We start from the raw sequence: 14,153 nt of genomic DNA, 5'->3' as shown, positions 1-14,153 counted from the left end.
CTGGATGGGCCACTGGCCTGATCCAACATGGCTTCTGTTATGTTCTTCTGTGACACAGAGTGTTGGACTGGATGGGCCACTGGCCTGATCCAACATGGCTTCTCTTGTGTTCTTCTGTGACACAGAGTGTTGGACTGGATGGGCCATTGGTCTGATCCAACATGGCTTCTCTTACGTTCTTATGTGACACAGAGTGTTGGACTGGATGGGCCATTGGCCTGATCTAACATGGCTTCTCTTATGTTCTTCTTATGTTCACACTCCTACTCCTCTCCATTGCCACTGGTGTCAATGGTGTCCTGCTAAGAGTTGGGAGCTGGATCCCTAAATCCACCCCTCCACAACTCAGGCACAGGACCTCTGTCTTTGATGGATTGAATTTCAGGTGGCTCTGCTGCAAGCAGCCAGCCACAGCTTCTAATGCTCTGGTCAGAACCAGAACCTCTGAGGCAGTGTCTGGTCAGCTGTCCATCAACAGATACAGCTGGGTGTCGTCAGCATACTGGTGGCAACTCATCCTAACCTCCAGACCAACTGAGCAAGGGGGTGAATGCAGATGCTAAATAACACAGGGGAGAGGATGCTGAACACTAACGGGTAGTGCAGTGAAACCATCTCCTGAATTGCCGCCACCTGAATTTCTCAAAGCTCTTGAACTATTGATTATTAACATATTAGAAGTACCGTACATAAAGATCCCTGTTGTGGTATAAGAAGAGCTTCTTTCCTTACAATCTCAGCAGTGACAAATGCCTCGACAAAGACAATGAATGCTAATAGAGAATCATGCTATGAAAGTTAAGCTTCAAACCAGATCATATTGAGCAACTTAAGGCACTGCAACGTAAGTAACATGACAGCTGTCAGGGGAGCCCTTGCATTATAAAATATTATCTGCTTCTCATCAAGGATTTTCAAAAGGATGTGTCCTGCAGGAAAACCATCAACAGGGTAACCATACAATATTTATGAAATTGCAGAGAATTTCATTTTGCTACTTATAAATTAGATCATTTGTCTCCTGTCCTTCAACGAATCAGATGGGCCCCAAACCAAGTTCAGGATTGGCTATCAACTGAACTTCCTCTGTTTCACTGCGGCTTTCAATTTACACACAGAAACAGCTACAGGGCATTGCAGAGTTCTGAAGGGATGCTTGCGTGAGCCGTCCGCCTCTGCCCCTCCTTGGTGCTGTGGGCCAAGCAGGGAGTTGTGTGTCAAGAACAACCAAGCTCCCTCTTTGAGACCATTTTTTTTTTTTTTAAAGACCTTGTTTGCGAAGTGAAGGGAAATCATCCTGGCTGTGATTTTCAGATGGTGCATGTCTTTGCCCTAGTTGTGAGTGCATTTGCATGTGCTGTGAGGCCCAAGCATAAGAGAACATAAGAACATAAGAGAAGCCATGTTAGATCAGGCCAATGGCCCCTCCAGTCCAACACTCTGTGTCACATAACAACATAAGAGAAGCCCTGTTGGATCAGGCCAATGGCCCCTCCAGTCCAACACTCTGTGTCACATAAGAACATAAGAGAAGCCCTGTTGGATCAGGCCAATGGCCCCTCCAGTCCAACACTCTGAGTCACATAAGAACATAAGAGAAGCCCTGTTAGATCAGGCCAATGGCCCCTCCAGTCCAACACTCTGTGTCACATAACAACATAAGAGAAGCCCTGTTGGATCAGGCCAATGGCCCCTCCAGTCCAACACTCTGTGTCACATAAGAACATAAGAGAAGCCCTGTTGGATCAGGCCAATGGCCCCTCCAGTCCAACACTCTGTGTCACATAAGAACATAAGAGAAGCCATGTTAGATCAGGCCAATGGCCCCTCCAGTCCAACACTCTGTGTCACATAAGAACATAAGAGAAGCCATGTTGGATCAGGCCAATGGCCCCTCCAGTCCAACACTCTGTGTCACATAAGAACATAAGAGAAGCCATGTTAGATCAGGCCAATGGCCCCTCCAGTCCAACACTCTGTGTCACATAAGAACATAAGAAAAGTCATGTTGGATCAGGCCAGTGGCCCCTCCAGTCCAACACTCTGTGTCACATAACAACATAAGAGAAGCCCTGTTGGATCAGGCCAATGGCCCATCCAGTCCAACACTCTGCGTCACATAAGAACATAAGAGAAGCCATGTTGGATCAGGCCAATGGCCCCTCCAGTCCAACACTCTGTGTCACATAAGAACATAAGAGAAGCCATGTTAGATCAGGCCAATGGCCCCTCCAGTCCAACACTCTGTGTCACATAAGAACATAAGAGAAGTCATGTTGGATCAGGCCAGTGGCCCCTCCAGTCCAACACTCTGTGTCACATAAGAACATAAGAGAAGCCATGTTAGATCAGGCCAATGGCCCCTCCAGTCCAACACTCTGTGTCACACAGTGGCAAATTTATATATATATATATATATATATATATATATATATATATATATATATATATATATACACACACACACACACACAGTGGCTGATAGCCACTGATGGACCTCTGCTCCATATTTTTATCTAAACCCTTCTTGAAGGTGGCTATACTTGTGGCCGCCACCACCTCCTGTGGCAGTGAATTCCACATGTTAATCACCCTTTGGGTGAAGAAGTACTTCCTTTTATCCGTTTTAACCTGGCTGCTCAGCAATTTCATCGAATGCCCACGAGTTCTTGTATTGTGAGAAAGGGAGAAAAGGACTTCTCTCTCTACTTTCTCCATCCCATGCATTATCTTGTAAACCTCTCTCATGTCACCCCGCAGTCGACGTTTCTCCAGGTGCTTTTGGCTTTCTGTTCATGGAACCAGACTCTTCAGGGTTTCAGCAAACCCGCCCCCCACCCCCCCACCCCGGCCAAAAAAAACACAACCTTTATAATGCAACATAAAATAAGAGCATTTGCTTTGCGGGATAGTATCCCTAAAGGAAAAGATGTAATCTTCAACCAACTGTCACATCCCAGACCATTGTCTACTATGGTATACAAAAAAGTTAGCAGTAATGACTACTAAGAACAGACTCTGTAAAATTACAGTAATTATTCCCTTTGAACTCAAAATTGTAAATCTGAGTTAACATTAAAGTCATATCCCCTCTCCCCCGATCTACAGAATAACTGCAACTGGACAAGTAAAAAAAAAATTTACAAACAAGTTGTGCGACAATGGGAAATTAATTTCCGAGTTACATGTAGCCAAATGAATCAAGAGTGGCAGACTAAAACCTCTTGCAGGAGTGAAATAAATCCAATTCAGAGTTCTCACTGAAGCAGAATATCACATTCAGCATCCTCGAATGCCCCTTGGTAAAATGGCAATGTCACCCACAGCAGAACAACAACAACAGAATTACTCCATGAATTCTATAGTTTATACAACTCAATCGAGCAGTTTCAGTTTCCTGAAGAAACTGCTTTGCTAATGGACAATGGCTCCAATGCATCATTAGACGTTTCTCTTTTTATATTTTACTGCAGATATTCCATGCAGAAAGAAAGGTAAGCGAAGTGTTATAAGAAAACTAATTAAGGTGACAATGTAAAGAGAATGATTCTTGCCACAGTTGGTATGACAATTATCCGTCTACAGCATACCACAATGATGAAAGACAGGTTTCCTACCTGTAACTGGTGATCTTCAAGTGGTCATCTGTGCAGTCACACTGATGGGAGTAAGGCGCCTGCGCCGATCTCGATCGGTAAACTCAAAAGCTGCGGATTTCCGCGCCGACGTCTCAGTGCGCATGCCCAGGAGCCCCACCGCGCATGCTCACTGCGACGGGCGCGGACATCCCGCCAGTTCCTTCTGACCGCCACGTCAGCCCAGAGATGGACCGGCCGCAGCGGGGAAGGAGGGCGGGGAGTGTGACTGCACAGATGACCACTCGAAGATCACCAGTTACAGGTAGGAAACCTGTCTATCTTCTTCGTGGTCTCTGTGCATCACACTGATGGGAGTAAGGCGCCTTTTTATATTTTACTGCAGATATTCCGTGCAGAGAGAAAGGTAAGCGAAGTGTTATAAGAAAGCTAATTAAGGTGACAATGCAAAGAGAATGATTCTTGCCACAGTTGGTATGACAATTATCCGTCTACAGCATACCACAATGATGAACATAATCGGCATTCGGCAAGGTACTACGTGTTTTAGATTTATTAACAACAAAGACATTAAAAACAACTGCAACATCCAAATGATAAAATTTGCCCAGTGCAGGAGAGATGCAAGCGGCACTATCAGTGTCTCTTAAAACTTGCCCCTTGGTTTGCCATTTTGCTACAAAATACCTGAAAAGTGCCCCTGTTGATGAAATAGTTGTTAAATAAAAGCAGAGAGGCACTGGTTAATTGCTAATCTGAAAAGAAGTTAAGCAGGTTTGGGAAAGCTATAGTTGGATGGGAGAGCTAAACCAAGGAATTTCTTGTAGAGGGAATATACAAGCAAAAGTACAGTACTAACCTGTAACAACACCTGCACCTATCTGGAAGTTACCATATGCTGACAACTGAGATGCCCTTTTTGATCTCTATACCATGGCAGAAAAGTGACAGAATAAGTCTTATAGCACCAATTTACTATATGGTTAAAATTAATACTTCCTTCAGTGTCAAGTAGTGAAACAAAATGGAAGTGTGTTTATCCAAAGGGTATTTACTATGGTTAAAAACCAAACATACCACACAAGAAATCTTTTCATCAGAAAATATATACAGCGCACAAGAGATATATGAGGACATATCTGGAATTCAACATTTAAGCACACTTATTTTAAAATCTTATGCTTTTACAAGGGTTATTTGTGTCCATCTAGCATTCCTCTTTTAGAAATAAAATAGATGGATTATTTATAATCAGAAAAAGAAAAAACCGGCCTTTGCTATCCCTTTGCCAGAAGTAACTGTTTGCTGCCATGAAGGGTTGAATGTTACTTAAAAAGGAAAATAAATATGTAGGCATCAGAATTTTCATTCAGTATTTTGGGCTACCAATAAAAATGTGTGTTTATTTTTTGGCATTTGGAGATTCCTTACTCCATCCTTGAATGAGATTTTATGCTTGGTACACAGTGGTTTGAAGTGGCACAAAAATATACACCATTAAATAGCTTATTAAAGAAAATATCAGTTCTTAAATTAGAGCTTTTCCCTAACACACATTCTGTTGTGTGTTTATTTTAAAAAAATCTAATTCCCATTCAAGTACAATACTCATAGTTAACTAGATAATACAATACTAAATCACAGAGTATTTTTAAAAAACCCTTCTTTCATAACCCAGTTAAAATGTCCGTGTTAAAATTCTGTAATTTGCTTGCTGCATTCTTTCGCCTGTGCAATTTTCCCAAGAAGATGCGTCGAGTACCATCCTGAATTCCTTCCTCGTATTGACCTCCTCTGTGTCATCAAACTGAGACAACAACATCAAGATAAAGTCTATCATAGGATTCCCTGAAGCATGAGATGAGAAGAAGACTTAGCAGGCAGGATCCCGGGAGACACCAGTTGAACCAAGAGAATTCTGCGTGAGGAGGGAAAAAAAAAGAATTTTGTCTTAGATATTTGTATGTGTCCTATCCATTATAATAAAACCACAATTATATATACTAAACTGCAGTATGCCAGACCAGTTTGCCTGGTATACAGGGATGGTTCTTTCCCCAAGCAACCCGGACAAACCTCTGAGGTGCTGGCGGTGACGCTCTCTTCACCAACAGTCATTAAAGACTCATTGCCTCTCCAGCTTTGCTTTTTAGGCCTAGGAGCTCAACAGCAGTCATTGTTTATACCAACTAATTTCAAGGAAGTACCCAAGACTTTCACTTGAGAAGCACTTGGAGAGCCAGTTTGGTGTAGTGGTTAAGTGTGCGGACTCTTATCTGGGAGAACCGGGTTTGATACCCCACTCCTCCACTTGCACCTGCTGGAATGGCCTTGGGTCAGCCATAGCTCTGGCAGAGGTTGTCCTTGAAAGGGCAGCTGCTGTGAGAGCCCTCTCCAGCCCCACCCACCTCACAGGGTGTTTGTTGTGGGGGAGGAAGGTAAAGGAGATTGTGAGCCGCTCTGAGACTCTTCGGAGTGGACGGCGGGATATAAATCCAATATCTTCATCTTCTAAATATATGGGGAGAATAACCACACCAAAAGAAATGCATTGGGTCGGATCCAGTGAAATCCAAGTGGAAAGTAGTGCAATAGGTGCGGCAACACATGACACTTCACTATGATCTTGCATGAAAGAAACATACACAGATAGCAGTGGGAAGCACAACTGATGGTTCAGATGATTTAATTTAATTTGGTTTTGAAACTCTCTGAAGAAATACCTTGTGATACATTTTGCAGATGAGGAAAATATAGCGGGGACACAACTGCTTTCACTTAGTGCAAGCAGAGGAGTAATTTTAGCACTTTGCTTATGCTAAGACCATAATGCACATGGAAATCAGATGATGGCGTTAATTTCAATCACTGTCATTTGCAGAGATAAAGAAAAAGGTTTCAGTCAATTAAACAAAAATTCTAAATATTTATTATATTCATTAAAATTCATTCGCCATGGAAACAAATTCGTAAAAACTATAGAATTGATTTGTGCTGCCCCAAAAGCACGCTTAAAAATTAACGGATTGTTTTCTGATTTCTTCTTCCCAACCAGGGGCACTAGGCAAGTCTGCCCGCTTTTGCCACTTTTATTTGCCATAGCTTTGGAACGGTTGGCAATTTCAATACGATCTAAGAAAAATATTTCGGGAATGACTATGGCACATCAAGAGTTTAAACCAGGGGTCCTCAACCTTTTTAAATAGGGGGCCAGTTCACTGTCCCTCAGACTGTTGGAGGGCCGGACTGCCGTTACTGTACAAGGCCGCGGGCCATCAGTTCTCCGTCTTCTGCATCTCTCTCCCTTCCCCATACCACACACCCTGGCCTGGGAACTCACCTCACCTCAGTATCACCTCACACTCTGTCTCCGCCACCTCAGCCCAGTGCCGGAAGTGTGCATTGCTAATGCAAGTTTAGGTCGAACGTCACTTCCGGTCTGATTTTGCCATAACCCGGCGGGCCGCATAAACGTCCTCAGCGGGCCGCATCTGGCCCGCGGGCCGTAGGTTGAGGACCCCTGGTTTAAACTTTCTTTATTTGTTGAAAATGCTGTCTTATATCTCACCAATTCACTGACATCTCTAACAGCTGTACATGAAGAAATCAACAAATTTAGTAATATCTCTGGCCTAAAACTCAACAAGGAAACTGAACTATATCCAATTTTTTAACTAAAAATTTGAAAACTGAACTTCAAGCACTTTATGATTATACATGGATATCTGATAAATGGATACATTTAGATATACAAATCCCACTCTAACTTATCATCTCTTTCTGTACAACTATAAGCAATTATTTTTGAATATTAAACACCAATTTAAAACGTGGAATACCTTAAAACTAACATGGATGAAACGTATTGACCTAATCCAGGTATCTATACTTCCAAAATTCCCTTTTCTTTTCTGATCATTACCTTTGGATATTCCCAAATAGGACATAAAGTTATGGCAGCAAATCCCATTGAACTTCTTTTGGGAATCCAAAACTCATAGAATTAGCTCTAAAACATTCTACAAATCTAACATACAAGGCAGCCTAGCCTTTCCAAATTTATTTCGCTACTAGGGAGGGATGGTGGGTCAGTGGTAGAGCATCTGCTTGGTAAGCAGAAGGTCCCAGGTTCCATCCCTGGCATCTCCAATTAAAAAGTGTCCAGGCAAATAGGCATGAAAAACTTCATCTTGAGACCCTGGAGAGCTGCTGCCAGTCTGAGTAGACAATACTGACTTTGATGGACCGAGGGTCTGATTCAGTATAAGGCAGCTTCATATGTTCATACTAGGATTTAGTCCAACTAGTTAACCTTGTTAAGATGATACATTCCGACCAACTATCTGACTGGGCTTACATAGAACAATCCTATTCTGACTCTAGAACCTTACAGGAAATACTCTGGTGCAATCCACCGTCTAGACCAGGGGTGTCAAACATGCGGTCTGGGGGGCAAATCAGGCCCTCAGAGGGCTCCTATCAGGCCCCCAAGCAACTCACTGTTGTGCTGCTTCCTTCTGCCTATCTTGCTTCCTTCTGCATCACAACTTGCTTTGCCAGGCTTGCTCAACTGAACAGGAGCTACAGAGCAAAGCTCCTCCCTTGGGGAGGAAGTAGGGGAAGGAAAGCTAGCTTTGCCAGGCTCTCTCAGTTGCACAGCAGAATTACTGAGCCAACCTTCTCTTCCTTCTATTGGCTGAGGCTCAACAAGCCAATGAGGTAGATTACACTTAGTGTGTGTGTCTGTGTTCTTTCTAAAGTTTATATCTCACCTACCTGACATTATATTTTATGACACACATGGCCCGGCCTGAAAAGGTGAAGATCTGGCCCTCATGACAAATGAGTTCGACACCCTTGGTCTAGACTGAAATCAATTTCCGACAATCGTTTCTTGTCAAGCACTCTTAAAACTTGGGATAGACTCAAGAAAAAACTAGTATCCCCCTTGGTCACATTTACAGTCAACAATGGCTTTATCCAGTCTTACCCAGTTATACCTTTGATGAATGAAAACAACACAACCTCCATAGATTTATAGATATCTCAAAAGATGGGAAACTTCATGACAAACTATTTGTGTCAGCTTGTGTTCAATTGCTTCCTATCGATACTAACCATATTGCCTATACTGTTTATTTGTTCAGGACTAACCTCTTTGCCCCTTAGTAGAATGCAAGGTATGTCGGAGGGAGGCAGAGGAAGGGAGGGGAGCCTTGGGCGCCAGGGGCAATAAACGGCTGGCAGAACAGAGAGAGACACCGTGCCGTTTCCCAGGCCCCGCAAGGCCGCCAGGCGAAAGGGGGAGTGTGGATGGCTCAGGAAAGACAGATAACAGGCGTGTGAATCAAACACCTCTGAGAGAGAAAGTAACTTTTGTTTTAGGAATGATTTAAAGGGGCCTGCCTTTGATGAACCCCAATATATGCCAGCACCCATCCAATGTATGTTATCACTTTCAAAGGTCTTCTCCAGTAGAAACATTGTATATCCAATAAAGAAACTTATTTCTGAAGAAAGAGTTCTTTTATTCTGGAATCTCAATGAACACTACGCTGACAATTTGTAGAACATTTAGGTAATTTTCAGATACCATGGTACTAATACATGCAAATTTGGCATATATTACTCCACTTATAAAATGTAGACTGAAACAACCATTAACTGCATTTGAAAAATTAATAAGAACACCACATCCATCATATCAGAAATACCTCTCACTAATTTACAAAATCTTACAACAAGCTTCTGATGCAACCTCACCAAGTTATGTCCAACACTGGCAACAGGACCTTCACAATTCAATTTTACTGGATTCTTGCTAAAAATGCTGGAATTCTTTCACATTTAAAGCCCATGTCTCAATATGCACACAATTGCTGAATGTCCTGCCCAGCTTGCTCTCAGTTGCCAGAATAGGCCAAAAGGACAGAGTTTTCCCTCTAGTAGTCCTTACTCCGCTGCTACTGACTGTCTGGTTGCCAGGGCCATAGATGGCAGTGTGGACTTCTGTGGGTAAAGTCTACACAGACTGCTGCCACTCTTCATCCTCTTACCTGCCCCCTACTAATAGCAGATTAGTTTCCCCCCATATCTTACATCTCATATTGTTAATCTCTGCTATGGCTGCATAACACATGCTGGCTGAGAGGGCCAGGTGAAGTCTTATATAGGTTCAGCTTGCCCAAGGGAATCTGGGGGGGAGGGGTTACCTCATAGCAAAATATCTGATTGTACAGATAAAAAAATCATAACTACTTAGTAGACATTTGGCCATTGTGCTGCCCAATACAGTACAGAGCTGAGCTTCCTGCATGGCCTAAAAGGGGAGGGTCCTCGCAAGGGTCTCCAAAGTAAGGAGTACAACAGCCACTTCCAAGGCTAACATGTCAATCACACCCTTGAGAGGCTAGGAACAGTGATGATCACTAACTGGATTGTACCAATTAGTTTTTTTCTGGGAGCTAAACCAAACTGTCAGCAAGTGAGCCAGTTCATGTTTAAATAGCTGTATACAACATCTCAAGAAGTCATCTTGTTGGCACCAGAAGTTTAACACATCTAATGTCCTGTTTTGAGTGACCAAATTTACTTTGCATTTTCTCTCTGACTCAAGTTTATTGAAGCAGAATAAACTTCTATTCTAACTGTTCACTCTTCTCGCAGAACTTTAAACTATCAAGCAACCTTGGCGAAATTTAATCCCATAATTCAGAGGAGCTAAAGATAAACTGCAATTAATTTTATCAAAGCCTGCAAAATTAAAAAGAGAAAGTTTTTTTTAAAAAATCAATGTTCCTGCAGAAATCTTCCTCTCTACATTCTAATATTTCCTAGAAATCTTTTCAGTCAAAAACTTTAATTTGTGTTAAACTGTGTTCTATATAAACTACACAAACTATTCGAAATCAATGAGAGTTTCATTTGCCCCTCATTTCCTTACATTACCTTCCCCTGGAATGGCAAGATAAAAGAGTACATAAACTATCAATGTGAACCATATTTCTTTTAAAGGTGGCAACTGACTTTATGAGACTTCTAAACGCTGAACAGCTAAACGACACTTCTGTTAAAACAAGCACTCTGAGGTATTAGACGAAGAAATAAGAACATAAGAGAAGCCATGTTGGATCAGGCCAATGGCCCATAAAGTCCAACACTCTGTGCCACACAGTGGCAAAAAAAATTTATATATACACACACACTGTGGCTAATAGCCACTGATGGACCTCTGCTCCATATTTTTATCTAAACCCCTCTTGAAGGTGGCTATGCTTGTGGCTGCCACCACATCCTGTGGCAGTGAATTCCACATGTTAATCACCCTTTGGGTGAAGAAGTACTTCCTTTTATCCGTTTTAACCTGTCTGCTCAGCAATTTCATCAAATGCCCATGAGTTCTTGTATTGTGAGAAAGGGAGAAAAGTACTTCTTTCTCTACTTTCTCCATTCCATGCATTATCTTGTAAACCTCTATCATTCACCCCGCAGTCGACGTTTCTCCAAGCTAAAGAGTCCCAAGCGTTTCAACCTTTCTTCATAGGGAAAGTGTTCCAGCCCTTTAATCATTCTAGTATATAATAAGACACATGGTATCAGAATGCACTGATAATAAATAAGTTTCAGTGAAGCCAGTATGCTTAGCATTTCCTGTATCAGGGGATGCACACGGGCTTGCATAGTGCACCATCACAGATTATAATCTCATGATTACAACAGTGCAATAGCCCAAGACATGTGGATTTCCGTTTAATGTAAATAGTGGGGGGCACTAATGGCAGAATCTGTTTTTTATTCATCCTTCAGAAGCTTGGCAATCCCCCCTTTCTCTTCACAGCATGCACAATATGAATTCTACAAGTCCATGCATTGTATAAGCAATTATAAGTGCATGTCCACTGCTGTGTGATATATGAAACACCTAGTGTGTCACTAAGAGCAGACTGTCAAGTCCCCAACGCTTCAGTGATCAACACCAGGCCGTTCAGAGTATAGTTTTTTTTATTGGCTCACTGACAAGTTTGAAGCAAGAGTGTTCTTGTGAAAACTGGCTTTGGCGGGCAAATGCCCCCTACTTATACCTTATGCTTAAACTGTTATATATTCAAACCCAAGGTGCGAAGCAAGCAGTCCCTCCCCTATTGTTCTTTCCCAGGCCCCTCGCAGGTGGACACATATCAGGCAGAGATGGCTTTGGCCATCTCTGAGATCAGGCAGAAAGAATGCTCCGTTTGTTACGTAGAGATAGGAGCTGGCTATGCGAGAAGTGAAAGCTGGCTAAATGGCAAGAGGCGCTCTTGACACAGACTAGATATATACTACTGAGAACACAGAGACACAATCTACACTGAAGAGAACAAAAGTTGAGAGAGACAGAATGGTTACCCAAGATGAATCCCAAGTTAACTGTACATGTTTATCCTGAAATAAATGGTGGCTAAGGCTGTTTGTCTTGAGGGAAAGAAAAAGGTTATACCTTATTGCTGTTGGGCTGCCTGTTACATGCACGAGAACAGTGGTTTTGTGTTTTTTTAAAAAAACCTGCCTTCAGGACTTGTTTCCATACTGACTCATCGGCGGGGGGACTGTTGCCGAGGTTACACAGAGATGACGCCACATCAGTTTTATGCAGAGATGTGCAGAATCTGTTGGGCCTCACTACTGATCCGTGTGAGTTGAGAGCATAGCCTGGAGCACACTCAGCACTCAGGGGAAGCTCAGCCATGGTAAATAAGCTGCTTTTCAAGAGAACTTGTCAGCTACTACAGATCGTTCCACTGAGAAAACTTCCATAAGCTTCCAAGGCATCCCCAGAGCCTCCCAGGAACACACCTTGAAAAACAGCTATATTAGGCTATAGAGCCCTTATGAAAAAAGAAAACCAGTGCTTTGCAGTATTTTTTTTTTAAAATGTTGCATATTAAAATGACCAAGAAAATGAAAAGAGCAGACTAGGGTATTCAGCACTGCATTCTCACATTACATAGAAAACACATTCACAACTCATACACATTCAACTGAACTGTGAACGCTTAATTAGAAATAAATCCCAATAATTCAGTGAGATTCATTCTAAAGCGAGTGAAGATGGGATTGCTTTATTTCCAAAGTTATTTCTGCAGCTAGGAAAGAACAAAGCAATTCTCAGGGTCTGAAGAAAAGCTGCCTCAGTTCATGACAGACTCTCCCTCGCGCTCTCTTCAATTTGTTTTGCACGAGTTTTGTCATCTCATTTGTAAAGATTAGGTCTCACAGGCAACCCATTATTGAGGAGCTTCAAAACAAATGGAAGAATCGTTACTGCGGTAGAAGACTGTCTAATGAAACGTCATGTCAATTTTGACTCCTGTGACAAGGAGCGTGATTTTCAAAGCTAACTGCTTGTAGCACTGAAGCTACAAAGGAAGGGATTTGGACCTTGTTTTTGCTTGACTGCACCCGCAAATCACAAATGAGGCAGCCACCTTTGCACTGCTGTTATAGCAACAATATAAGGAAGGGGGCAGTTCTAATCCACCACACAAGAAAAAGGCTGGGGCTTGCAGGCGGCCTGTAGAGAGGAGGAGTCGGTGGGCATTCAGGCACCCACGTAGGCCAGTGCTGAATACAAGGGGCAGCGCAAGTGAAAGCTTAATTAAAACTCAGTGGTGTTTCCCCCAACTCCTTACAACGAGATCTACAGAGAGACCCATTCATGTAATGTGAGGTCTGTTTGACCTGTGGCCGGCTTGGCCCAGCGCGGAATGAGCTGAGTGCCGATTTCCCACTGATCGGGCGATTGGTGGAGGGAGGGAAGGGCTTTGCACAGAATGAAACTGACCAGCCTATGGTGGGGAAGGGTGAGAGGAGGCGCGGAGGCGAGCGACCCGGGGGAAGGAGGCGCAATGTGGGGGAAGACGGGGGGAGGGACCGCCAGGGGACTGGAGGCCCCATGGCCCAGCATTGAGGGCTCTGCGGCCCGGTGCCGGGTCACAAATCTGTGTTTGGGAAACGTCGGTTTAGTGTGCTTCTGGGATCCTGGTTTGCAACTAGAGGCTTGGCTGTTCTCTGTAGTCTATATTCCTTTTATCAACTTCACCTGATGCACCAGTTATAGCCATTCCTAGAAAAGCATGATTTGGCCACAATGACCCAGACTCATATCTAGGACAGATTACTGTAACAAAATATTTGTGGGGCTGCCTTTGAAAACTATCTGGAAAAAGCGGCAGTCATCCTACCGTCAGGAGCTAGATACAGCGATCCTGCGAATGTACTGAAATGGAAATAATTTGCTTTTAATAATATGTTGAAATGATCTAAATGTTACATGAACTATGTATGCCACTTCATGGTTTTCAATAGCTTTGGTATACCAGAATGTTAAATAGTTCTACTCCAGGCCTTACTTACGGCCTAGTCTCTCTCTCTCTTTCTGGCACCGGGAAATCCTTGGGTAGGAGGAAGATCACAAAAACCCCAGTACACAGGAAGGGTTGTCAGGTCTGTTTACCCGGCTGGTGAGGGATAGGTGGGAGGAAGCCTTCCGGAAGTGGGGAAGGTGGGATAACATCATTG

General features: G+C 43.0%; 1 protein-coding gene across 1 annotated transcript in view; it reads right to left on the bottom strand.

Annotated features, from left to right (window-relative positions):
* Positions 1-4,131: 4,131 nt before the first annotated feature.
* The window catches only part of SLC49A4 (solute carrier family 49 member 4), a 166,759-nt gene continuing 156,737 nt past the window's right edge, over positions 4,132-14,153 (bottom strand). The window contains exon 9 of the mRNA XM_060262634.1: positions 4,132-5,514. Coding sequence (XP_060118617.1) covers positions 5,399-5,514 — 116 coding nt within the window. The 3' untranslated portion in view covers positions 4,132-5,398. The remainder of the gene's footprint in view (positions 5,515-14,153) is intronic.

The sequence above is a fragment of the Heteronotia binoei genome, chromosome 21, assembly GCF_032191835.1.
Source record: "Heteronotia binoei isolate CCM8104 ecotype False Entrance Well chromosome 21, APGP_CSIRO_Hbin_v1, whole genome shotgun sequence".
NCBI lineage: Eukaryota > Metazoa > Chordata > Lepidosauria > Squamata > Gekkonidae > Heteronotia > Heteronotia binoei.
This window is presented reverse-complemented; position numbering and strand designations above follow the sequence as displayed.